Raw genomic sequence first — 27,030 nt, forward strand, 5'->3', positions numbered from 1 at the left:
TTTGAACTTATGTGGTCTATTTTTCAAATTTATGGCTGAAAACTGTCACATTGATCTGGTGCTTTCTGATTGCACATGTACACAGAATGCATAATTACACATCCCGGAAAGTATCTTTTGTGATTGGCCAAACAAAACTTGAATTTATATAGCGCCTTTCACAACCACCGAACTTCTCAAAACGCTTTACAATGAAACACATTTGAAATGTAGTCACTGTTATAATGTAGGCTAGTCTGACAAGTCGGACAGATCCGTGCATCCTCCAAACGGCAACGCTACGCCGGATTCATTCGATCCCACTGGGTGTCCCTGTGCATCCGCTTTATTTCAGCCCAATGGACCCCACTGTGTCCATGCACTCTTCTTTTCACTAGATGTCGCTGTAACTGCGCGCCCTCCGTCCACTTGGTGTCGCTGTATCTGAGTCCTCCCATCCATTGGGTGTTGTTATACGTGTTAGTCCTCCCATGCACTGGGTATCGCTGTATCCGTCAGTCCTCTCGTCTACTGGGTGTCGCTGTAGTGTTAGTCCGCCCGTCCACTGGGTGTCGCTGTAGTGTTAGTCCGCCCGTCCACTGGGTGTCGCTGTAGTGTTAGTCCGCCCGTCCACTGGGTGTCGCTGTAGTGTTAGTCCGCCCGTCCACTGGGTGTCGCTGTAGCCAGTGAGGAGGCTCATTTCCAATATGGCAGAATATGCTTGTGTGAAGAGTACGAAATTGGTGCTGAAAGGAATGAAAAGGTTTGTGTTTCACCCACGGAGCAGAGTAACGACATGGGTGGGATCGGGATCTGAGGTTCTTACTCATTGGCAGGTAGAATGGTTACAGCAGATAAGGAGGCCATTCTGATATTTGAGATAGGGGTTGATATTGGTAGAGAGGGCTGATATTGACAGAGAGACAGACAAAGGGGCTGACACTGGCAGAGACAGAGAGACTGATATTGAGAGGGAGAGAGACAGAGGGGCTGATATTGGCAGAGAGACAGATAGTGGCTGATACTGGCAGAGAGTTAGAGAGGGGCTGATGATTGCAGAGAGACAGAGAGAAGCTGATATTGACAGAGAAACAGAGGGATTGATATTTACAGAGGGATAACTCGAGGAAGAATGTTTTTATGCAGCAAGGAATTAGGATCTGCAATGTACTGCCTGGGAGAGTGGTGGAGGTAAATTCAATTGTGCCAAAGGGAGTTGCATAAGCACCTGAAGAGAGAAAATGTATAGGGCTGTGGGGTGGGACTAGCTGAGTTGATTTTGTAGAGAGCCAGCACAGATACGACGGCCAAATGGCCTCCTTCTGTGCTGCAGCTATTCTATGATTCTATTGACAGAGAGGGAGGGGCTAATATTTTGTGGGAGACGATGACAGGGCTGAATGAGTGATAATATACATTCTCTTAAACATACACAAAAGACTTTATTCAATTATCAAACATCAAAATATTCCTTCTCTCCGATTGAGTGAAACACCAGTTTGGGATGTGTTCTGTATCATGTATACTGGTGTAATTTGTTGGAGTGGGTTTACTGGAGAATCTACTAGTCTTTCCACCCATGATAAGGCCTGCAAAAATGTTGTGGTTTATTTCAATTCATGAAATAGGGAAATAGTTTACCAGTATAAATCATAATAAATACAGCTTGCCGTTATGTTACAACCCAGAACTTATTTTCTGCCACTTCTCCATGCACAAATGAAACTTGTGTGATTGGGCATCATGGCTCTAACTCATGTACAAGGTTTATATGCTCAAGTCAATCATGACATTTTTCTTTAGCGAGAAGAAGAAGAAAAAAAAAGGGAAAAGGAAACGCGAGGAGGAAGAACAGGTGTTTGATATTATTGGTAAGTGAGGCTGGTAACAAAATGTCTCATTGCTTTTCTTTTCCAAGTATATCATCCAACCACAAGGTTTGAGCATGACAAAACTTCAGTGTAGTCGATAAACAGGCTTTTTTCTTCCTTTCAGGTGTTAAGGAATGCAAGCTCCAGCAGCTGATGGAGACTATTGCCCCTCCAGATCCTCCTTCCCATTCACTTCCCTCTGACCCCACCCCTTCTGATCTGACCCCTTGTCATGTATTCATTGTACCCTCTGACCTTCCCCTCTCTGACCCTGAACGTTCTGTACTCAGCAAAGGACTCAGTTTTATCCTCTTACGCCCCCCACCTCGATGAATTTCGTGCTTGGCATGACATTGAGCTCTTCTTCCGTTGCCTTCGCCTCCGGGCTCACTTCTTTGACAAGGAGCCCTCCCCCTGACCAGCAGACCTACCTCCAGCATTCTCCCTCTACCTGGACCCCTCCCTCTGGCCTCTTACCCACTCTTGATCTTTTCGCTGAAAATTTTTGGTGAGACATCGGCCATCTCAATTTCTCTGCCTCTCTCACTCTAACCTGTCCCCCTCTGAACTTGCTGCAGTCCGTTCTCTGGTCTCACCCCGACATTGTCATCAAACCTGCAGACAAGGGTGAGGCTGCACTTGTCTGGCGTACCTACCTCTACCTCAGCGCCAACTCTCAGACACTTCTTCCTACTTCACCCTGGACCATGACCCCACCACCGAACATCAAGCGACTGTCCACAGGACTGTCACTGACCTTATCTCCTCTGGAGATCTTCCCTGTACAGCTTCCAACCTCATAGTCCCGCAACCCCAGACAGCCTGCTCCTACCTCCTTCCTAAAATCCACAAACAGGACTGTCCCGGCAGACCCATTGTTTCAGCCTGTTGCTGCCCCACTGAACTTATTTCTTCTTCTCTTGACTCTGTCTTTTCTCCCCATCCAGTCTCTTCCCACCTACATCCGTGACTCTTCTGACGCCCTACGTCATTTTGACAATTTCCAGTTTCCTGGCCCCAACCGCCTCCTCTTCACTATGGACGTCCAATCTCTCTACACCTCCATCCCACACCAGGATGGTTTGAGGGCTCTCCGCTTCTTCCTTGAACAGAGGCCCAACCAGTCCCCATCCACCACCACCCTCCTCCGCCTGGCTGAACTTGTTCTCACATTGAACAACTTCTCCTTCAACTCCACTCACTTCCTTCAAGTAAAGGTGTTGCTACGGGTACCCGAATGGGTCCTAGTTATGCCTGTCTTTTTGTGGGATATGTCGAATATTCCTTGTTCCAGTCCTACTCAGGCCCCCTCCCCCAACTCTTTTTCTAGTACATTGATGACTCTATTGGTGCTGTTTCCTGCTCCCGCCCGGAACTGGAAAACTTTATCAACTTTGCTTCTAATTTCCACCCTTCTCTCATCTTTACATGGTCCATCTCTGACACTTCCTTTCCCTTCCTCAACTTCTCTGTCTCCATCTCTGGGGATAGGCTGTCTACTAATATTCATTATAAGCCCAGCGACTCCCACAGCTACCTCGACTACACTTCTTCACACCCTGCCTCCTGTAAGGACTCCATTCCATTCTCCCAGTTTCTCCATCTCTGACGCATCTGCTCTGATGATGCTACCTTCCATGACAGCGCTTCTGATATGTCTTCCTTTTTCGTCAACCGAGGATTCCCCCCATTGTGGTTGATGGGCCCTCAACCGTGCCCGGTCCATTTCCCACACCTCTACCCTTACCCTTTCTCCTCCCTCCCAGAACCGTGACAGGGTTCCCCTTGTCCTCACTTTCCACCCCTTCAACCTCCACATCCAAAGGATCATTCTCTGCCATTTCCGCTACCTCCAGCGTGATGCCACTACCAAACACATCTTCCCCTCCCCTGTCAGCATTCCGAAAGGATCGTTCCCTCCACGACACCCTCGTCCACTCCTTCATTACCCCCACCACCTCATCCCCTTCCCACGGCACCTCCTTCCCCTGCAGTCGCAGGAGGTGAAATGCCTGCCCATGTACCTCCTCTTTCCTCACTATCCAAGGCCACAAACACTCCTTTCAGGTGAAGCAACGATTTACTTCTACTTCTTTCAGTTTTTCAAGTACAATACTTTCAATACTGTATTCGCTGCTCACAATGTGGTCTCCTCTACACTGGGGAGACCAAACGCAGCTTTGCAGAACACCTCCGCTCAGTCCGAAAGCATGACCCTGAGCTTCTGGTTGTTGGCCATTTCAACACTCCACCCTGCTCTGATGCTCACATCTCTGTCCTGGGATTGCTGCAGTGTTCCAGTGAACATCAAAGCAAGTTTGAGGAACAGCATCTCATTTCCTGATTAGGCACACTACAGCCTGCCAGACTGAACATTGAGTTCAACAATTTCAGAGCATGACGGGCTCCCCTTTTTATTTTTATTTAGTTATTTTTTTCTTTTTTCTTTTTTATGTGTTTATTTTATTTTAGTTTGTTTCTACTGTGCCTACCCACTGTTTTTTCATGTTTGTGCTTGGGGCCAGGCTGTTCAGTTTTTGGTCGATTAACACTCTCTCTGTACTAACGCATTGTCTTTCAGCACAACATTAAAATACCGTTTGCCTTTGCTCCATGACCTTCTGGTCTGTTATTCTCTATGACCCTGTCCTATCAACACCTCTTTTGTTATCTCTTGCCCCACCCCTGCTTTATTTGCTTAAAACCTTTTACATTTCTAATATTTGCCAGTTCTGATGAAGGGTCAGTGACCCGAAACGTTAACTCTGCTTCTCTCTCCACAGATGCTGCCAGAGCTGCTGAGTATTTCCAGCATTTCTTGTTTCTATTTCAGATTTCCAGCATCTGCAAAATTTTACTTTTATTATCTATGAATGGGCTGTAGGCTAGGAGTTTGGTACAGCATCTGCTTCAAGGATCACAAACGTCTATCGATTTAGAAACTATTCACAGAACGAAATTGCACATTACAGAAACTGAGCTAATATTAACAGTTCCCTAAGCTGTAATGTGATATTTCACCATTATTTTCTGATGCACATTTTGAGAATTAAGTTGGAATTTAAATTATTTTAATCCAAAACTTTTCCTGAAAAGCCATTACAAACATAAACAGGAATGGCCAAGAGCAATGCGGGAGAGAGGAGCAAGTCCACGGGCAAAGCTGAGAGCGGCACAGGGGTTGGACGCAATGGGGGTGAGGCTGAGAGCAGCACGGGAGAGGGGAGCGGTCTGTAAGCGGCACAAAGCGAAATAGCAAAGTGACAACATGCCACAAGAAATGGTGCCAGGAGTAAGTTACAGGTGAATATTTACTTTAACCTATGTATAACTTAAACTAGATCAAATAATGAGTTTAAACAAATCTTCAAGATAATTTGATTAAATAAATATAACACAGCTAGGTAGACGTGGCAGGGCAGGTGGTTGCCAGAACTACAGCATGTGGGAGTTTGTGACGAGCATTGCGATCCCGGACAATCACATCTGCAGTCAGTGTCTGCGTCTCGAAATACAGCTCAGAGTTGTTGAGTTGGAGTTTGAGGGGGTATATGCAGTATGTTAATGGCTGGTGCTGTTGAAGGTATAATAATGTAAGATAAAGAAAAATGTATCATTTTGTCTCTTTTTTTGTTTTATATATATATTTAAAGAAAAGAGGGGAATCTTGGTGTCTGATAAATTCTGTTAATGAATGTTAAATACCTAGTAGTTGAAGATAATAGGTGAATAGGTGTTGGGTGTTGTTAGGAGTGGAGAAGTAAGCTCTGTGGCCAGCAATAAGCAGTATCCTCCAAAGCATCCTAGTCTCAGGCATCAGGGAGCGGGAGTTAACCTGGATCCAGGAGGCAGTCACACTCCTTAGGTTAGGTCGTAGTGCAAGCCTGGCTAGTGGTCAGGGACATGAGGGTATGACTGTGAGTCAGGCAGGTAAGGGGATCCCAGGTGCATTGCTGGAGGAGCCTCAGCCCTTGCCCTTATCCAACAGGTACGAGGTTGTTGCTGCCTGGTGGATGAGGACAAAATTTGCAGGATGAACCAACTGACCGTGGCACAGGAGGCCATTCAAGTTGGGAGCATGAAAAGGAATGTGTGTTAGAAAAACTTCCAAGCCTGTTTGTGAAGATGAAATCTAGACTAGGATGCTTTGGTGGAGATTACTTATTGCTGGCCACAGAGCTTACTTCTCCACTCCTACCAACACCTGTTCAGCCTATTACCTTCAACCACTAGGTATTTAACATTCATTAACAGAACTTATCAGACACTAACAGATTCCCCTCTTTTCTTTAAATTTAATAGCACCAACCATTAACATACTGTATATACCCCCCTTTTTTAACAAAAAAAAAACTTGTTTAAAGAATTACAAAGCGATCTTAACATTAAAAAAATTTCCACGTTTTCCTAACTCATCATAACACAAAACGGCCCACTTCGACAACCTCCAACAATTTCTTTGAACAAGCACCTCTCTTCGTAAAGCAATCCGACAGCTGATGACTTGCGTCGACCCATTTTATTTTGGAAATTTCTTTCCAACATTTCTTTTATACTCGCAAGATCAATTCTCAACCTCTTTTCTTCAACACTGTTTGTCGAATGGACGTTGTCCCAGAGAGAATGGTTATCTATATAGCATTCTCTAGGAAAATGTTTCTCTGATTACCACTTATACAAGAGTTCCTTAAAATACTCAATAAATACATACCTATATCTTTCACTTCTATCAGTGCAAGTGTCTCAGCAGCTAAAGGTGCTTTTAATTACCCTCTTGATTTTCTTCAATTCCCAGGCTAATGGACAACATTAATCATTTCTTCCCACCAAAAATATAATGAGCCCTGCTGCGCTCGAATAACCATCGGGAAGATTAGCGTGTGAGGCTTTACTAAAAATGACTAATTTCATTTCTTCTGGGTCATCCAGTGTTGGAAACTTGAGTGTACATTTGTCAAAACTCGATTTCTTCAATGTCTTATTTGCTTTCAGCACTTCCCCAAAAGTAGCATGTATCAGTATGGTGCTCAATTCTAATACATCATAGCAAGCATCCAGCCTAATTTGTGTGCACATCCAGTTTAATTGCCTGATTCAGCTCCTTAACTGGTCTGCTTCTTCCATGGTTGTAGAGTCTTCCTTTTGTGAGGATCTGGCCTGATTTATTGGGATCCTATTAACATTCTCTAGGTAAGACTGTTGATTTAGGGTTACCCCCAACTTAGTCTGCCTGATATTCAACCCTATTTGTTTAAAAGCTCTGGAAGCCTGACTTCCAATTTTAAATTCCTGTAGAACTTTATCTACCACAAATTTCTCAAATGCTGCAGATCCTCCCCACAGAAAATAGTCTACGTACATCATAAGAATGCCGGCTAATTTTTCTTCATAGTATCAATAAAACATTGCCATATCCACCTTTACTTGAATAGAGCCAGCTTTTAGTAGGACAGAGCTAACTGAAAAATACCACACCCTGGATGCATCATTTAGCCCATAAACACACTTGTTTAGCTTCCATAGTTTCCCCTCTATATCTCCAGCTTCTTTTGGTGGCTTGAAAAATACTTCCCTTTGAAATTTCTCCCCTTGCAAAAACGCTGCTTTAATGTCAATGGACATACCCGTGTCGCTAAAAGAGCTAGGAAAATCCTCAAACTTGCTTTTCCTGCTGTTGGGGAGTCTCTTTTAACTTCTTGGTCGCCTAGTCGTTCCTCAAATTCCCGAGCTACAAGTCTGGCCTTAGCTTTATATGTACCATCCGGAAGTACTTTCTCTGTGCAGATCCATCTATGGGACAATGCTGGTTGTCCTCTATCTGGCACCTCCTTGCAAACACCAAACTCTCTCCAACTGTCAAGCTCTTTTTGTTTTGCATCCGTTACCAAATTACCATCTAACTTGTTAGTAGCCACTAAAGCTTCTCTAACATAAGAGTTTCTACTTCTTATGGCGCTCCTCGCCTGCCTCTCTGGTTTTTGCTCTTGTGAAGCCACATCCCCTACTAGGTTTCCTATCCCTTTCTGGACTCCTACTACTCAACTTGTTCCTCCTACGACCAGACTTCCTTTCACAAGTTTGTGATCTTTTCCTTGCACTATGATCATCTTCAGGCCCATTGTCTGAACTTACACTACGTTTTCTGGCCTTCCATATTTTCACTTCCTTCTGCTAATCTATAGGTCTGATATCCTGTCTCTTGTGTTGCACATTCAGCCAATGTTTGTATTTCCCTGTGGCCTTTCCTGCCTTCCTATAATGGTGGCTTCCCTCCATTCACTATGCCCCTTCTGGCATATACGTCACTCGAGTCCCAACTTTCAGTAGTTGACCTTTGGGATAAATAGCCTTATCTTGATCTTCACAATCACTTGGTCCACTCTCATTATCTGCCACAATCTGTTGCTCTTAAAGGTCCGACATATGTGCATGCAAAGTACATGGTGCATCATCAGTGTCCATCAGTTCAGATTCTGTCAAAGTATAATCAGTGCCAATAAGGCACGAGGAATGTACTCTTAACAATTTGGTTGCCGTGTTGCAAAATTACAGTTTTGCCATCAGTACCTATAACTTTTCCTGGGCCTCTCCATTCTTTCTGCCCTTTACACCATGTCCTCGGTATTAAAATTATTTTCTGATGGCCTCATCCAATACCTCAAAGCTCTCTTGATTTTTTCTGAAACCTCTGCTCTTCTCCCTGTATGCATGGCATTCAAAGGTTCCGCAAAAATTGAACTCATTGTAGTCCCCTCTAAAGCCGGGGGGCTTTACCCACATTACTGAAGGTATTTTCGGATTCCTGCCATAAACTGATTGATAGGGGCTGTAGCCCCCAAACATTTGAAGCGTGTTTTTCACATGTACTGCCCAAGCCAGAGCAGTCATCAATTTACAATTTGGTTAGTCGGCTAAAATTTTTCAGAGCATTTCGTCAATCACAGCATGATTTCTGTCACAAATCCCATTACTAAAAGGACTTTCTTCTGTCGTGATTGACCTTCATATTTTCAACCATACTCCTGAACTCATCATTGGCAAATTCTCCTCCATTGACAGTTAGAAACTTAGCCGGTGCTCCCAGTCCCGTTCCTATCTACCTTTCCGTTATCTTGTCCACTATTACTTTTTTGTCTTTACTATAAATTACCATCAACAGACTGAACCTAGTCACTATGTCTTTAAAGTGTAGAAGAAAAAATGTTTTTGTCTTTATCCTATATCTTCAAGCCAATTGCTACGTTTCATTAAAGTCCCTTGTTAATGGAAGACTCACGATGGATCGCGATGGTGTCCTCCTGTATTTTTTTTTTTTTACAGATATCACATTTTTCACTGATATCCTTGATAAGTCTAATGTAATCATCATCTATTACCCCTGCATCTTTTAACAGAATCTTCAACCTATGACCAGATGGATGTGCAAATTGTCGATGTAGTTTTGAAATAATTTGCCTTTTCTCCTTTAAGTCCCTACCCCCGGATGCCATTAATACTTCTTTAACATCCTGTTTAGAGATGTTAGGTCTTGCTAAATGAATACAATAATGTCCCAACTGTGTAAACTGCAAAGCTACAGATTTTCCAAAGATAATTGCCCTATAATGTTCCATGTCCAATTTCATCTGAGCCTTTTTCATAGACGGTTTACTTAACAGCAAAGGTATTTCACTGGATACTACATCCGTACTAATGAGCTATTTTACATGGAATTACCACTCTTTTTAGTGATTTCAACGTGTTGTCATCCCCAAACTGTCATTTTCTTTGACCTTACTTCAGTCTTCCTTACTTAAAGAATCCATATAACATCTTAACCAGTCCACTGCACATACCATGAACGTACACCCACTGTCTGGTACTGCACAATTGAACGAATCTGCGACTAGGACACTCATTACCAGACTGAAGCTTCTTGTGACCAGCACAATTCCTTCTGATTGTAGTGTCTTCCGAACCTTCCACATCTTGTGTCATCTCAAAAACCATGTTATTCATTTTTGGGCAGTGCAAAGCATAATGATACGTGGAGTCACATCGGAAATACCTGTTGACCATCCTTTGGTTATTCCTGGGGTTCATCCTTCTGCCATAATTGCCCAATTCCTGCCGTCTTTTATTGCTGCCAAAAGGGTCTTTATCCTCATTCATTTTGTGTGAGATTTTGTACTGACATTTGGGCCCCATATTTGAACGGCCTCGAAAGGCTGCTAACATTGTATCCTCCACCTTCAGTGTCACTGCTGAAGAGCCCATTTGTGCCATGAAAGCAGCCAGAAAGGAATGTTTTCCCAGAAGCCTTTTCAGGGCATCCGACATCTGATCAAAAAGCGTATCTGTTTCTTTGAATCTACCTCCAGTTAATACCAAGAGCCTATCCATGTTCTATATCCTGGCACTATCTAACAAAAGAGAATCTAACCATCTCCCCTTGATATTCAATGGCATTACCATTGCTGAATCCCCCACTATCAACATCCTGGGGGTTACCATTGACCAGAAACTGAACTGGAATAGCCATATAAATACTGTGGCTACAAGAGCAGGTCAGAGGCTAGGAATGCTGCAGTGAGTAACTCACCTCCTGACTCCCCAAAACCTGTCTACAAGGCACAAGTCAAGAGTGTGATGCAGTACTCTCCACTTGCCTGGATGGGTGCAGCTCCAACAACACTCAAGAAGCTCGACACCATCCAGGACAAAGCAGCCCGCTTGATTGGCACCCCATCCACAAACATTCACTCCCTCCAGCACCGACGCACAGTGGCAGCAGTGTGTACCATCAACAAGATGCACTGCAGCAACGCACCAAGGCTCCTTAGACAGCACTTTCCAAACCCATGACCTCTACCACCTAGAAGGACAAGGGCAGCAGTTACATCAAGTTCCCCTCACATCATCCTGACTTGGAACTATATCGCTGTTCTGTCACTGAGTCAAATTCCTGGAACTCCCTAACAGCACTGTGGGTTACCTACGCCCCAAGGACTGCAGCGGTTCAAGAAGGCGGCTCAGCACCATCTTCTCAAGGGCAATTAGGGGTGGGCAATAAATGATGGCCTCGCCAGCGATGCCCAAATCCCATGAATGAATAAAGAAAAATTTGAAGGCAAGTACTGATTTAGGAATTACCAAGTAGAATCGTTGCATATAGTTGGTTAAACTTCATAACATATTCTTTTATGGAAGAACCATCCATTTTTCTAAATTTATCAAAGTCTGACCATGCCTCATAAGCACTCAATAAGTAATCTTTCATATAAATTTTATCCATAAATTTTATGAGATAGTCCAAATGATGAGCCACTAGCTCCGAGAACACTTTGCCCCAATCTTGCTTGTGGCGGGAAGTGCAAGGGCTATTCCTTGTTTCCTTTTTGGTAAAGATGTAACCTGTGTCCATAGATCAACGTCATTCTTCCATCGTGAGGTTCGACTTCACAAAACAGCAATAGAAAATCATATCCCGACACCTTACACCTGGTTTCAGTCATCTTCAAAAAAAAAACTCCAATTCTAATCTCCTGTCTGAAAACAAGTCTTGGTCTCAAATCTTCGCTTTCATACAGCCATCCTCTGCTACCAATGTTAGAGAAACTTCCAAGCCTGTTTGTGAAGAAGACACTGAGACTAGGATGCTTTGGTGGAGACTGTTTATTGCTTGCCACAGAGCTCACTTCTCCACTCCTAACAACACCCAACACCTGTTCAGCCTATTACCTTTAACTACGAGGTATTTAACATCCATTAACAGAACTTATTAGACACATGTAGTAGTGATAGGGAACAGTATAGTCGGGGGCTAGATACTGTTCTCTTCAACTGCAGTTGAGAGTTCCAAAGACTGTGTTGCCTGCCCAGTGCCAGGGTTAAGGACATCTCTCAGCTGGAGAAGAACTTGGAGGGGGAGGATCCAGTTGTCATGATCCATATAGAAACCAATGACATAGCTATAACGAGGAATGAGGTTCTGCTGAGAGAGTTTGAGGGACTAGGATCAAAATTAAAATGCAGAACCTGACAGGTAGTAATCTATGGATTGTTACCTGAGCCATGTGCAAATTGGCACAAGGACAACAATTTAGAAGGTTAAATGCATGGCTGAAAGAGTGGTGTTGGAGGCAGGGAGTTCAATTCATGGGGCAGTAGGGAGTTGTTCTGTTGGTATGGTCTCCACCTAAACTTAGCTGGAATCACTGTCTTGGCAAATCAAATAACTAGAGTGGTACGGCTTTAAACTATTGAAGGGGGTGGAATGGGAGAATTCAGGAAAGGGTAAATTCAAAAACAGTCTGAGAAATGTCAAATCTGTAGAGCAGAGTACCGATTTGTGTAAAAGTAAGCAGAGTGGCTTACAAAGGGACAGAGAGCTTAACCAAGGTAATAAGGCATAAGGTGACATAAGGGAAAAATAGAAAAAAATTTCTAAAGGCATTATATCTGAGTGCGTGAAGTATTCACAACAAAATAGATGAATTGATAGCACAGATATAAATAACTGGTTTTGATCTAATGGCCATTATGGAGACATGCTTGCTGAGTGACCAAGGTTGGAAACTAAATATTCCAGGATACTTGACTTTTGGAAGAGGTAGGCAAAATGGAAAAGAAGGTGGTTGGTTAGTCCAGATAAAGGGTGGGATAAAGACAGTAGAGAGAAAGGATCTTAGCTTGGAAAATCGGAATGTAGAATCAGTTTGAGTGAAGCTAAGAAAAAACAAGGAGCAGAAAACACGAGTAGGTTGTTCATAGGCTCGCTAACAGTAGTTGTAGTTCTGGGCAGCATGTAAATCTGGAAATTTGCATTTAACAAGGTTAATGCAGTAGCCACTGGCAAAGTTCCCTTCAATATCTTTTCAAGTGCACAGGTGATTTCTTTACGAGTGTGATCGCTTTTTTTGTTCTGCCACGCACGCACAGTAAATTAAAGGGGCCGACTTGTGCTCAGCTTGTGCAGGGACTTTAGGTTTGCTGCACAGCTTAGAGAAAACGTGGATCGCTGGAGTTTAATCTTCATATAGACTGGGCAAACCAAATTTGCAGTAATAGTGTGGAGGACAAGTTCATGGAAAGCAATCAAGATAGTTTTCCAGATCAGTATGTCGAGGAATCAACTAGGGAACTGGCTATTTTAGATCTAGTATTGTGCAATAAGACAGGGTTAATTAATAACCTGTAGTAAAGGACCCTCTGGGCAAGGGTCATCATTATATTGATTTTGCGGCCAGAATTTTATTTACCCCCCGCCCCCCCCATCCCCTCACCGCAAGCAGGTTAGAGGCTTGGAGGGGCATAAAATTGAGTGGGAGGAGGGGGGTGCTGTTCCCTTCGCCTACCTGCCCCTTCTGCCATTTTCCCAGCAGTGGGGGGAGGTTGAAAATAGTCTATCTGCCCTAGGCCAATAGAGGTCCTTAAGTGGCCAATTAAAAGAGAACAAAGAAAATTACAGCACAGGAACAGGCCCTTCGGCCCTCCAAGCCTGCGCCGATCCAGATCCTCTATCTAAACATGTCGCCTATTTTCTAAGGGTCTGTATCTCTTTGCTTCCTGCCCATTCATGTATCTGTCTAGATACATCTTAAAAGATGCTATCGTGCCCGCGTCTACCATCTCCGCTGGCAACGCGTTCCAGGCACCCACCACCCTCTGCGTAAAGAACTTTCCACGCATATCCCCCCTAAACTTTTCCCCTCTCACTTTGAAGTCGTGAACCCTAGTAATTGAATCCCCCACTCTGGGGAAAAAGCTTCTTGCTATCCACCCTGTCTATACCTCTCATGATTTTGTACACCTCAATCAGGTCCCCCCTCAACCTCCGTCTTTCTAATGAAAATAATCCTAATCTGCTCAACCTCTCTTCATAGCTAGCGCCCTCCATACCAGGCAACATCCTGGTGAACCTCCTCTGCACCCTCTCCAAAGCATCCACATCCTTTTGGTAATGTGGCGACCAGAACTGCACGCAGTATTCCAAATGTGGCCGAACCAAAGTCTTATACAACTGTAACATGACCTGCCAACCCTTGTACTCAATACCCCGTCCAATGAAGGAAAGCATGCCGTATGCCTTCTTGACCACTCTATTGACCTGCGTTGCCACCTTCAGGGAACAATGGACCTGAACACCCAAGTCTCTCTGTACATCAATTTTCCCCAGGACTTTTCCATTTACTGTATAATTCACTCTTGAATTGGATCTTCCAAAATGCATCACCTCGCATTTGCCCTGATTGAACTCCATCTGCCATTTCTCTGCCCATCTCTCCAATCTATTTATATTCTGCTGTATTCTCTGACAGTCCCCTTCACTATCTGCTACTCCACCAATCTTAGTGTCGTCTGCAAACTTGCTAATCAGACCACCTTTCCTCCAAATCATTTATGTATATCACAAACAACAGTGGTCCCAGCACGGATCCCTGTGGAACACCACTGGTCACACGTTTCCATTTTGAGAAACTCCCTTCCACTGCTACTCTCTGTCTCCTCTTACTTACCACTTAAGGGCTTTCTCCCACCATCACTGGTATTTTACTAGCGGCAACCGGGAACTTGGGGCGGCACAGTGGTGCAGTGGTTAGCACCGCAGCCTCACAGCTCCAGCGACCCGGGTTTGGTTCTGGATACTGCCTGTGCGGAGTTTGCAAGTTCTCCCTGTGACTGCGTGGGTTTCTGCCAGGTGCTCCGGTTTCCTCCCACAGCCAAAGACTTGCAGGTTGATAGGTAAATTGGCCATGGTAAATTGCCCCTAGGGTAGGTAGATGGTAGGAGAATTGAGGGAAGGTAGGGATGTGGTAGGGAATATGGGATTAATGTAGGATTAGTATAAGTGGGTGGTTGTTGGTCGAGACAGACTCGGTGGGCCGAAGGGCCTGTTTCAGTGCTGTATTTCTCTATGACTCTAACTTCAGCACCTGTGGATGCCACCCGGTAAAACCTGGCAGCCTCCTCACGGGCCGGGGGGAGGGGGGTGAGGGCGAGGGCGGGTTCAGGGAAAACTCCTGTTTGGGCACCCTTTGCCCCACAGACAGCCCACCCAGAAGCACTACCCACCCCTGCTGGAGAACCTCCCTCCCCCGCCCCACCCTGCCCTGCTGAACGACCCCCATCTGCCTTGCCGGGGCCCAGCCAATTGTCCCTGGTGAGGCCCAGAACTCCACTCACCTTTATGGAAGCAACCTCCATGGTACTCTTCTGACTGGTCTAGTCCCAGCAGTGGCCACTGCTCCCAGTGGCGCTGCAGGGACTGAAGAGCAGCCGGTAAAGGCCAGCTACCTGACCCGAACCCAACGGGACCCGACGACATGTGTCGGGTTCGGGTCGGATTGCGCTTCTGGGTCCGGCATTCAGGGTCGGGTCGGGCCGGGCCGGGCCGGGTTGGACAGGCTCAGGTAAGTGGCTCCAATGTGAATGTAATTTTTGGACTAGAGCGGTGGTTTAGTTACAATTATTTTAAGCTTGTGCAGATCAGCAACAAAGTGAAAAACGGAAGGTAGGTTAACTGATGGTCGGGTCGGACGCTGGAAAAAATGGAAGGACTCGATCTGGTCGGGCTCAGGATCGGATGTGATTCTGTCGGGCTTGGGTCGGGTTTCATTTGCAGCCTTTAGCAGCCGGGCCACGTAAAGTTACAGTGTGTCTTCCAGGCCTGGCGAAGGCAGGTTCGCCCCCTGACTTTTCAAGCAGTGGGCGGGGCCTCTGACGCCACATAAAATTCTGCCCTGAGAGTCATTTGTTTAAGTCCAAAGCTAGGGTCTTCAATCTGAACAAAGGAAACTACATAGATATGGGGGGAGTTGGCTGCAGTAGATTTGGAAGCTAGATTGAAAAATATGATGGTAGATAAGCAATGGCAAAGATTTAAGGAAGTAATTCATAATTCACAACAAATATGCATCTCCATAAGAAATAAAAACACCATCGGAAAAGTGATCCAACCACAGCTAACTAAAGAAGTTAAAGTTAGTATTAGATTAAAGGAAGAGGCTTACAATTCCCGGAAGGTAGGATTAGAATAGGTGGATCGTTTTTCAGCCGGCACCGACACGATGTGGCCTCTTTCTGTGCCTTAAACTTTCTGTGATTCTAAGTGTAGTAAGCCGAAGAATTGAGAGGATTTTAGAATTCAGCAATGGAATTGATAACAATGATAAAACAGGTGAATCCTACAAAGTGGTGTTGCATATATTTTCTTAACATGGCATTTACAGGAAGGTATGTTGACAGCATAGTTCCACATATTTGTTCAGTCATTTTACCTGCTATCGGACCTTACATGTGATCTTGTATAACTCATAAGGTTTGCAAGTGCAAGTGATTATAGGAAGCAAACCCCACAGTGCTTGCTGTTTATACAACATACTTGTCAGGTTGTAGAATGGGAATGTCATATTGCATTTGCAATAGAACATAGGAATTAGGAGCAGGAGTAGGCCACTCGAGCCTGCTTCACCATTAAATAAGTTCATGGCTGATCTGATTGTGACCTCGACTCCACATTCCTGCCTACCCCCAATAACCTTTCACCACCCCCTTGCTTATCAAGAATCTATCTACCTCTGCCTTAAAAATATTCAAAGACTCTGCTTCCACTGCTTTTTGACGGAGAGTTCCAAAGACTCATGACCCTCTGAGAGAAAAAAATTCTCATCTCTGTCTTAAATGGACAGCCCCTTATTTTTAAACAGCGACCCCTAGTTCTAGATTCTCCCAGAAGTGGAAACATCGTATCCACATGCACCCTGTCAAGACCCCTCAGGATCTTATATGTTTCAATCAAGTCGCCTCACAGAATAACAGAATTGTTACAGCGTGGAAGGAGGCCATTCGGCCCATCGTGTCTGCACAGGCTCTCTGAAAGAGCAACTCCCTTAGTTCCATTACCCTGCCTTCTCCCCATAACCCTGCACATTCTTCCTTTTCATATAACTGTCTAATCCCCTTTTGAATGCTTCAGTTGAACCTGCCTCCACCACGTTCTCGGGCAGCACATTCCAGATCTTAACCACTCGCTGCGTGAGAAAGTTTTTCCTCATGTCACTTTTGCTTCTCTTACCAAATACTTTAAATCGGTGCCCTCTCATTCTCGATCCTTTCACATGTGGGAACAGTTTCACTCTATCTAGTCTGTCCAGACCCCTCATGATTTTGAATACCTCTATCAAATCAACTCTCATCCTTCTCTTCGCCAAGGAAAGCAGTCCTAATTTCTCCAATCTATCTTCATAACTGATATTCCTCATCCCCAGAACCATTCTCGTGAATCTTTTCTGTACTCTCTCCAATGCCCTTACGTCTTTCCTCAAGTGCGGCGCATAGAACTGGATGCAATACTCCAGCTGAGGCCGAATTAGTGTTTTATATAAGTTCAACATAACTTCCTTGCTCTTGGACTCTATGCCCCTATTAATAAAGCCCAGGATACTGAATGCTTTATTAACCGCGCTCGCAACCTGTCTTGCCACCTTCAATGGCTTATGCACATATACACCGAGGTCCCTCTGCTCCTGCACCCCCTTTAGAATTGTACCCTTTATTCTATATTGTCTCTGCATGTTCTTCCTACCAAAATTAATCGCTTCACATTTCTCTGCATTGAACTTCATCTGCCACCTAATCTGCCCATTCCACCAACTTGTCTATGTCCTTTTGAAGTTCTACACTATCCTCCTCGCAGTTCACAATGGTTCCAAGTTTCATATCATCTGCAGACTTTGAACTTGTGCTTTGTATGTCAAGGTCTAGGTCATTAACATATATATCAGGAAAAGCAAGGGTCCTAACACTAATCCCTGGGGAACTCCTCTACTAACCTTCCTCCAGCCCAAAAAACATCCATGAACCACTACTCTTGGTTTCCTGTCACTCAGCCTATTCCATATCCATGTTGCTACCGTCCCTTTTATTCCATGAGCTACAAGTTTGCTCACAGGTCTGTTGTGTGGCACCATATCAAAAGCCTTTTGAAAGTCCATGTACACCACATTGCCCTCATCAACCCTCTCTGTTACCTCCTCAAAAAATTCCAGCACGTTTTCCCTTAAGAAATCCATGCTGCCTTTCCTTAATTAACTCACATTTGTCCATGTGACTATTGATTTTGTCCCTAATTATTTTTTCTAGAAGTTTCCTCACCACCGAAGTTAAAATGACTGGCCTGTAGTTGCTGGTCTTATCTTTGCACCCTTTTTTGAACAAGGGTGCAACATTTGCAATTCTCCAGTCCTCTGGCACCACCTAAGGAAGACTGAAAAATTATGGCCAGTTACTCCACAATTTCCACCCTCACTTCCCTCAGTATCCTTGAATGCTTCTCATCTGGCCCTGGTGCTTTATCCATAGAAACATAAAAAATAGGAGCAGGAGTAGGTCATTCGGCCCTCCGAGCCTGCTCCGCCATTCATTATGATCATGGCTGATCATCCAACTCAGTAGCCTGTTACCGCTTTCGCCCCATACCCTTTGATCCCTTTAGACCCAAGAGCTACATCTAACTCCTTCTTGAAAACATACCATGTTTTGGCCTCAATTGCTTTCTTTGGTAGCGAATTCCACAGGCTCACCACTCTCTGGGTGAAGAAATTTCTCCTCATCTCAGTCCTGAAAGGTTTACCCCGTATCCTTAGACTATGACCCCTGGTTCTGGACTCCCCCACCATCGTGAACATCCTTCCTGCATCTACCCTATCAAGTCCTGTTAGAATTTTATAGGTTCCTAAGAGATCCCCCCTCACTCTTCTGAACTCCAGCGAATATAATCCTAACAGACTCAATCTCTCCTCATATGTCAGTCCCACCATCCCAGGAATCAGTCTGGTAAACCTTCGCTGCACTCTCTCTATAGCAAGAACATCCTTCCTCAGATAAGGAGACCAAAACTGCACACACTATTCCAGGTGTGGCCTCAGCAAGGCCCTGTATAATTGCAGCAAGACATCCCTGCTCCTGTACTCGAATCCTCTCGCTATGAAGGCCAACATACCATTTGCCTTTTTTACCGCCTGTTGCACCTGCATGCTTAACTTCAGCGACTGGTGTACGAGAACACCCAGGTCTCGCTGCATATTCCCCTCTCTCAGTTTATAGCCATTCAGATAATCTGCCTTCCTGTTTTTGCTACCAAAGTGGATAACCTCACATTTATGCACATTATATTGCATCTGCCATGCATTAGCCCACTCACTCAACTTGTCCAAATCACCCTGAAGCCTCTCTGCATCCTTCTCACAACTCACCCTCCCACCCAGTTTTGTGTCATCTGCAAATTTGGGGATATTACATTTAGTTCCCTCATCTAAATCATTAATGTATATTGTGAATAGCTGGGGTCCTAGCACCGATCCCTGCGGTACCCCATTAGTCACTGCCTGCCATTCGGAAAAAGACTCTTTGTTTCCTGTCCGCCAACCAATCTTCTATCCATCGCAATACACTACCCCCAATCCCATGCACTTTAATTTTACATGCTAATCTCTTATGTGGGACTTTGTCGAAAGCCTTCTGAAAGTCCAAATAAACCACATCCACTGGCACCCCCTCATCAGCTCTACTAGTTACATCCTCGAAGAATTCTAGTAGATTTGTCGAGCATGATTTCCCTTTCGTAAATCCATGCTGACTCTACCCAATTCTACCACTGTTCGCCAAGTGCTCTGCTATAAAATCTTTGATAATGGACTCTCGAATTTTCCCCACTACCAACATTAGGCTGTCTGGTATATAATTCCCTGCTTTCTCTCTACCTCCCTTTTTAAATAGTGGAGTTACATTAGCTACCCTCCAATCTGTCAGAACTGTTCCAGAATCTATAGAATCTTGGAAGATGACCACCAATGCATCCACTATTTCTCGGGCCACTTCCTTAAGTACTCTGGGATGCATACCATCAGGCCCTGGGGATTTATCTTTCAGTTCCTCTCTGTCACTAAACCCTGTGTTCCCCAACATTTCTGGTATGATATTTGTGTCCTCCTTTGTGAAGACAGAACCAAAGTATGCATTTAGTTGGTCAGCCATTTCTTTATTCCGCATAATAAATTCCCCTGTTTCTGACTGTGAGGGACCTACATTTGTCTTCACCAATCCTTTTCTCCTCACATACCTATAGAAATTTTTACAGTCAGTTTTTATGTTCCCCGCAAGCTTGCTCTCGTACTCCATTTTCCCCTTCTTAATCAATCCCTTGGTCCTCCTTAGCTAAATACTAAACTGCTCCCAATCCTCAGCTCTGTTGTTTTTCCTGGCAAATTTATATGCCTCTTCCTTGGATCTAATGCTATCTCTAATTTCCCTTGTAAGCCATGGTTTGGCTACCTTTCCCGTTTTACTTTTGCGCCAGACAGGGATAAACAATTGTTGCAGTTCATCCATGCACTCTTTAAATGTTTGCTATTGCCTATCCACCGTCATCCCTTTAAGTAACGTTTCCCAATCCGTCATGGCCAACTCGCGCCTCATACCTTCGTAGTTTCCTTTACTAAGATTCAGGACCCTTGTCTCAGAATCAACTGCGTCACTCTCCATCTTGATGAAGAATTCGATCATATTATGATCGCTCGTCCCCAAGGGGTCTCGCACCTCTAGATTGTTAATTATTCCTTTCTCATTACGCAATACCCAGTCTAGGATGGCTCTGTTCTCTAGTTGGTTCCTTAACGTATTGGTCCAGAAAAGCATCCAGTATACACTCCAAGAATTTCTCCTCTGCGGTATTGAGACTATTTTGATTTGCCCAATCTATATGCAGATTAATATCACCCATAATTACAGATGTTCCTTTATCGCATGCAGCTCTAATTGCCTGTTTAATGCCATTCCCAACATCACTACTACAGTTTGGGGATCTATATAGAACCCCCACTAACGTTTTTTGCCCCTTAGTGTTTCTCAGCTCTACCCATACAGATTCCACATCGTCAGAGCTAATATCTTTCCTCACTATTGCAATAATTTCCTCTTTAACCAGCAATGCAACTCCACCGCCTTTTGCTTTCTGTCTGTCCTTCCTAAATACTGAATATCCCTGGATGTTCATTTCCCATCCCTGGTCACCTTGCAGCCATGTTTCCGTAATCCCGACTATATCATACCCGTTTACATCTATTTGCGCGATTAGTTCATCCGCTTTATTGCGAATGCTCCGCTTCTTAAGGCACAAAGCCCCTTCCACTATTTTTCACTGTGGCCCTGTTTGATTCTGGCCCTTGATTTCTCTGCCAATCATTTTTCTTATTCCTCTTCCTGTCTTTTGTTCTTATCTTTGATCCCCCTCCTCTGACTCGTTGCAACGGTTCCCATCCCCCTGCCATTTTAATTTAAACCTTCCCCAACCACTCTAGCAAATACTCCCCCTAGGACATCAGTCCCGGTCCTGCCCAGGTGTAACCCGTCCAGTTTGTACTGGTCCCACCTCCCCCAGGACCGGTCCCAATGCCCCAGGAATCTAAAACCCTCCCCCTCATACCATCATGCCGCGCCCCTAGCCAAGCTGTTCCAGTACAGCTACAACACTGGCATCTACCCTGCAATGTGGAAAATTGCCCAGGTATGTCCTGTACGCAAAAAGCAGGACAAGTCCAATCCGGCCAATTACTGCCCCATCAGCCTACTCTCAATCATCAGTAAATTGATGGAAGGTATCATCAACAGTGCCATCAAGCGGCACTTGATTAGCAATAACCTGCTCAGTGACGCTCAGTTTGGGTTCCGCCAGGGCCACTCAGCTCCTGACCTCATTACAGCCTTGGTTCAAACGTGGACAAAAGGGCTGAACACAGGAGGCGAGGTGAGAGTGACTGCCCGAAACATCAAGGCAGCATTTGACCGAGTATGGCATGAAGGAGCCCTAGTAAAACTGTCAATGGGAATCAGTGGGAAAACCCTCTGCTGGCTGGAGTCATACATAGCGCAAAGGAAGATGGTTGTGGTTGTTGGAGGTCAATCATCTGAGCTCCAGGACATCACTGCAGGAGTTCCTCAGAGTAGTGTCCTAGGCCCAACCATCTTCAGCTGCTTCATCAATGACCTTCCTTCAATCATAAGGTCAGAAGTGGGGATGTTCGCTGATGATTGCATGATGTTCAGCACCATTCGTGACTCCTCAGATACTGAAGCAGTCTGTGTAGAAATGCAGCAAGATCTGGACAATATCCAGGCTTGGGCTGATAAGTGGCAAGTAACATTCGCGCCACACAAGTGCCAGGCAATAACCATCTCCAACAAGAGAGAATCTAATCATCTCCCCTTGGCATTCAATGGCATTACCATCGCTGAATCCGTCACTATCAACATCCTACGAGCTACCATTGAACAGAAACTGAACTGGAGTAGCTATATAAATACCATGGCTATAAGAGCAGGTCAGAGGCTAGGAATCCTGCAGGGAGTAACTCACCACCTGACTCCCCAAAACCTGTTCACCATCTACAAGGCACAGTCAGGAGTGTGATGGAATACTCTCCACTTGCCTGGATGGGTGCAGCTCCAACAACACTCAAGAAGCTCGACACCATCCAGGACAAAGCAGCCCACTTGATAGGCACCCCATCTACAAACATTCACTTCTTCCACCACCAACGCACAGTGGCAGCAGTGTGTACCATCTACAAGATGCACTGCAGCAACGCACCAAGGCTTCTTAGACAGCACCTTCCAAACCCGTGACCTCTACCAACTAGAAGGACAAGGGCAGCAAATGATTGGGAACACCACCACCTGCAAGTTCCCGTCCAAGTCATACACCATCCTGACTTGGAACTATATCACCGTTCCTTCACTGTCGCTGGGTCAAAATCCTGGAATTCCCTTCCTAACAGCACTGTGGGTGTACCTATCCCACATGGACTGCAGCGGTTCAAGAAGGCAGCTCACCAGCACCTTCTCAAGGCAATTAGGGATGGGCAATAAATACTGGCGACGCCCACATCCCATGAATGAATTTAAAAAATCTCTTCAGCCACGTATTCATCCGATATATCCTGCTATTTCTACTCTGACTAGCACGTGGCACTGGTAGTAATCCTGAGATCACTACCTTTGAGGTACTACTTTTCAACTTACTTCCAAGCTGCTTTTAGCACCTCATCCTTTTTTTTTTTACCTATGTCGTTTGTACCAATGTGAACCACGACCACTGGCTGTTCACGCTCCCCCTTCAGAATGTCCTGTAACCGCTGTGAGACATCCTTGACTCTAGCACCAGGGAGGCAACATTCCATCCTGGAGTCTCTTTTGTGGCCACAGAAACGTCTATCTATTCCTCTTGCAATTGAATCCCCTATAACTATTGCATTCCCACACGTTTTACTCCTCCCCTGTGCAGCTTTAAGTACAGACAGCCTATCTAATACTTCTTCATCAGTCTTAAACCCCTCTAGTGTCTGACTTACCTCCTGTTTCAACATTGCCTGGGTTGCATCTTCTTCCTTGATAAAGACAGATACAAAGTATTCATTTAATGCTTCAGCCATGCCCTCTGCCACAATGTGTAAATCCCCTTTTTGGTTGCTAATCGGCCCCACTCCTCCTTTTATTTTTTATTTTTTTATTTAGAGATACAGCACTGAAACAGGCCCTTCGGCCCACCGAGTTTGTGCCGACCAACAACCACCCATTTATACTAACCCTACAATAATCCCATATTCCCTACCTACACTAGGGGCAATTTATAATGGCCAATTTACCTATCACCTGCAAGTCTTTGGCTGTGGGAGGAAACCAGAGCACCTGGCGAAAACCCACACGGTCACAGGGAGAACTTGCAAACTCCTCACAGGCAGTACCCAGAACTGGACCCAGGTCCCTGGAGCTGTGAGGCTGCGGTGCTAACCACTGCGCCGCCCTTTTAATATTTATATGCCTATAGAAAACTTTGGGATTTCTTTTCATGCTAGCTGCCAGTCTCTTTTCATGTTCTCTCTTTGCTTCTCTTATTTGCTTTTTCACGACTTATGGGCCTTCTCCATTCAGCCTGGTTCTCAATAGTAATTTCTACCTGGCATCTGTCATAAGCACACTTTTTCTTCTTTATCTTAAGCTCTACCTCTTTTGTCATCCAGGGAGCTCTGGATTTGTTTGCCTTACTTTTCCCTTTCAAGGGAACATACCTTGACTGTGTCCGAACTATCTCTTCTTTGAAGGTAGCCCATTGTTCATCTATGAGTTTTCCTGCCAGCTTTTGACTCCAATTTATTCGCCCCAGCTCCATTCTTACCCCATTGAAGTTAGCCCTTCCCCCAGGATTATTCTTACCCTGGATTGCTCTTTGTCCTTTTCCATAGTTAGCCTAAACCTTATGATACAATGATCACTGTCCCCTAAATGCTCTCCTACTGATACTTGATCCACTGGGCCCACCCAAGAACCAGGTCTCGCTGTGCCTCTCTCATTGGACTAGCAACATACTGTTGTAGAAAATTTTCCTGAACACACTCTAGGAGTTCTTGCCCCTCACTGCCCTTTACACTACTATTATCCCAGTCTACTTTTGGATAATTCAAGTCCCCCATTATAACTGCCTTATAATCTTTGCACCTTTCTGTAATTTCCTTGCAAATTTGTTCCTCCACATCCTTCCCACTAGCTGGTGGCCTATAGACAACATCGAGCAATGTAACTGCACCTTTTTTGTTCCTTAGCTCCAGTCAAATTGATTCTGTCCTCGACCCCTCTGAGACATCCTTTTTCTCCAGCAATGCAATGCTCTCCTTAATAAATACTGCCACCCCTCCCCCTTTTTTCTCTTTCCTATTTTTCCTGAACACCTTGTATCCAGGAATATTTAACACTCTTCTTTGAGCCAGGTCTCTGTTATAGCCAGAACATCATATTTCCACATGGCACTCTGCGCCTGTACCATACCAGTCTCATTAACCACACTCCATGCATTCATATACATGCACATTAACCCTGATTCAGACTTTATTACTTTCTCCCTTACTCTGACCCCACCTAATAATATACTATTCCCTACTCTCGTGCTATCTATTTCCCCTCAGTATTCTGTGCATCTTTGTACTCCTCTCTCATACTTGCTCCTGGATCCCACACCCCAAACAAGTTACCAGTTATGCTTCCCTCCAATCTGAGCTCCTTCTCAGGGTCCTATCCCCCTGACAATTTAGTTTAAACCCTCCCCAACAGCACTAACAAATCTCTCCGAGGATTTTCATCCCAGTCCTGCTAAGATGCAATCCATCCATCTTGTACAGGTCCCACCTGCCCCAGAACTGGTCCCAATATCTCAAAAATCTAATGCCCTCCCTCCTACACCGGTTCTCCAGCCACATGTTCAATCACTCAATTCTCCTATTCCTATGCTCACTTACACATGGGACTGGGAGTAATCCTGAGATTACTGCTTTTGAGGTCCTGCTTTTTAATCTCCTTCCTAGCTCCCTAAAATCTGCTTTCAGGACCTCATCACCCTTCTTACCTATGTCATTGGTACCGATGTGGACCACGACCTCTAGCTGTTCACTCTCCCCCAGAAGAATGTCCTGCAGCCGCTCCGTGATATCCTTGACCCTGGCACCAGGGAGGCAACACACCATTCTGGAGTCACGTTGACTGCCACAGAAATGCCTGTCTGTTCCCCTAACTGAAAAATTCCCTATCACTATTGCTCTTCCACTCCTCTTCCTCCCCTCCTGTGCAGCTGAGCCACCTGTGGTGCACTCTTACTGCACTCCTCTGAGGAACCATCACCTTTCACCAGTATCCAAAATGGAGAACCGATTAGCGAGTGAGATCATCTCGGGACTCCTGCACTACCTGCCTGGTTCTCTTAGACTGCCTGGCGTTCACCCATTCCCTCTCTGCCTGCATACTTCTAACCTGCAGTCTGACCACCTCCCTTAACATGCTATCCACATAGTCCTCCACCTCGCGGATGCACACCAGTGACTCCAGCCACCGCTGGAGTTCCGAAACCCGGAGCTCAAGCTTCTGCAGCCTGCAGATGTGTTTGTCTAGGTCACATGGTGTGTCCATAACTTTCCACATGCCACAGGCTGTACATTCCACTCGGGCTGAGCTGCCCTGCCATACCTTAACTTTACAGACTATTTATTATATGTAGAATAGCTTACCAGGTACACACCAAACAGCTCCTTCCACTGCACCAAAGCAGGAATCAAATACTGGAGGATTAAAAAAGTATGAAAAAAAAGTAGAAAAATGGAGCACCTCCTCCCACCTTCACCGAACTCACCTCTTACTCTTCTAAACTCCAGTGATACAAGCCTAGCATGTCCAACCATTCCTCATAAGACAACCTGCACCTTCCAGGTATTAGTCTAGTAAACCTTCTCTGAACTGCTTCCAACACATTTACATCAGGAGTAGGCTATTTAACCCCTCGAGTCTATGAAATTATCCCTTTTCTAGAAGTGAATGTAACATTTATTTGTTGAATAATTGGTTGTTTATAGAATAACTTTGTTTGAATCATGGGTTGGTCTTGGACTTCTGAGGTGCTATTCATGTACGTTTACCCAGTAGTGGTTTTTGGTTTTGAGGTGCCTCTGCTCCCACTAATAAATAATACTGATTTTCCTTGCCTCCACACTCCCACCACCCCACCCTCCTGTACATTTTCCTTTTCTCATTATTACCAACTTTTTTTGTTTATCTGCGCTGGCTCTCTTTTGTTTTCCCCTTTTATCAAGCTCCCTTGTGTGAACTGTAGTTCTCTGAGCCCTTGAATTATACTTCTGTGACTGCAGGATCTTTATCAAAACATGAAGCTTCATGTGTTTAAAAGTAGAGAGAACACACTTCAAATAGGGTAACAGTGAATTACAGAAAATAAAGTATTTCTGATTGCAGACGAGTTACGCAGCTAGCACAATTCAAGTTAATTTGCAGTTTTTAATGCCAAATCTCACAAGTTCCTGCGGTATTTATACTGGAGGTTTTCTTGTGTTTCATTTCCCAAGATCCTGTACTGAATAAGTGTCAGTTTGAATGGCCTGACAGCACTCCCGCCTTGGAATCAAAAAGATAGGGATTCAAGCCCCACTCGAGACTTGAGCGTGTAGTCTAGGCTGACAGTTCAGTGAAGTACTGAGAAGGTGCTGCATTGCCACAGGTATTATGTTCTTGATGCAATGTTAAACCAATGCTCCATCTGCTTGTTCAGGTGGACGTAGAAGATCCCATGGTGCTATTCAAAGAAGAGCGG

The 27,030-nt window shown here is 44.8% G+C and overlaps 1 protein-coding gene across 2 annotated transcripts in view; it reads left to right on the plus strand.

The window, feature by feature from the left end:
* Positions 1-654: 654 nt before the first annotated feature.
* Positions 655-27,030, plus strand: part of frg1 (FSHD region gene 1) — a 46,191-nt gene continuing 19,815 nt past the window's right edge. For both annotated transcript variants that reach the window (XM_068034475.1, XM_068034481.1), the window contains exons 1-2: positions 655-742; positions 1,783-1,850. In XM_068034475.1, coding sequence (XP_067890576.1) covers positions 687-742; positions 1,783-1,850 — 124 coding nt within the window. In that variant the 5' untranslated portion in view covers positions 655-686. The remainder of the gene's footprint in view (positions 743-1,782; positions 1,851-27,030) is intronic.

Source organism: Heterodontus francisci, chromosome 1, assembly GCF_036365525.1.
Source record: "Heterodontus francisci isolate sHetFra1 chromosome 1, sHetFra1.hap1, whole genome shotgun sequence".
In the NCBI taxonomy this organism is placed as follows: Eukaryota; Metazoa; Chordata; class Chondrichthyes; order Heterodontiformes; family Heterodontidae; genus Heterodontus; species Heterodontus francisci.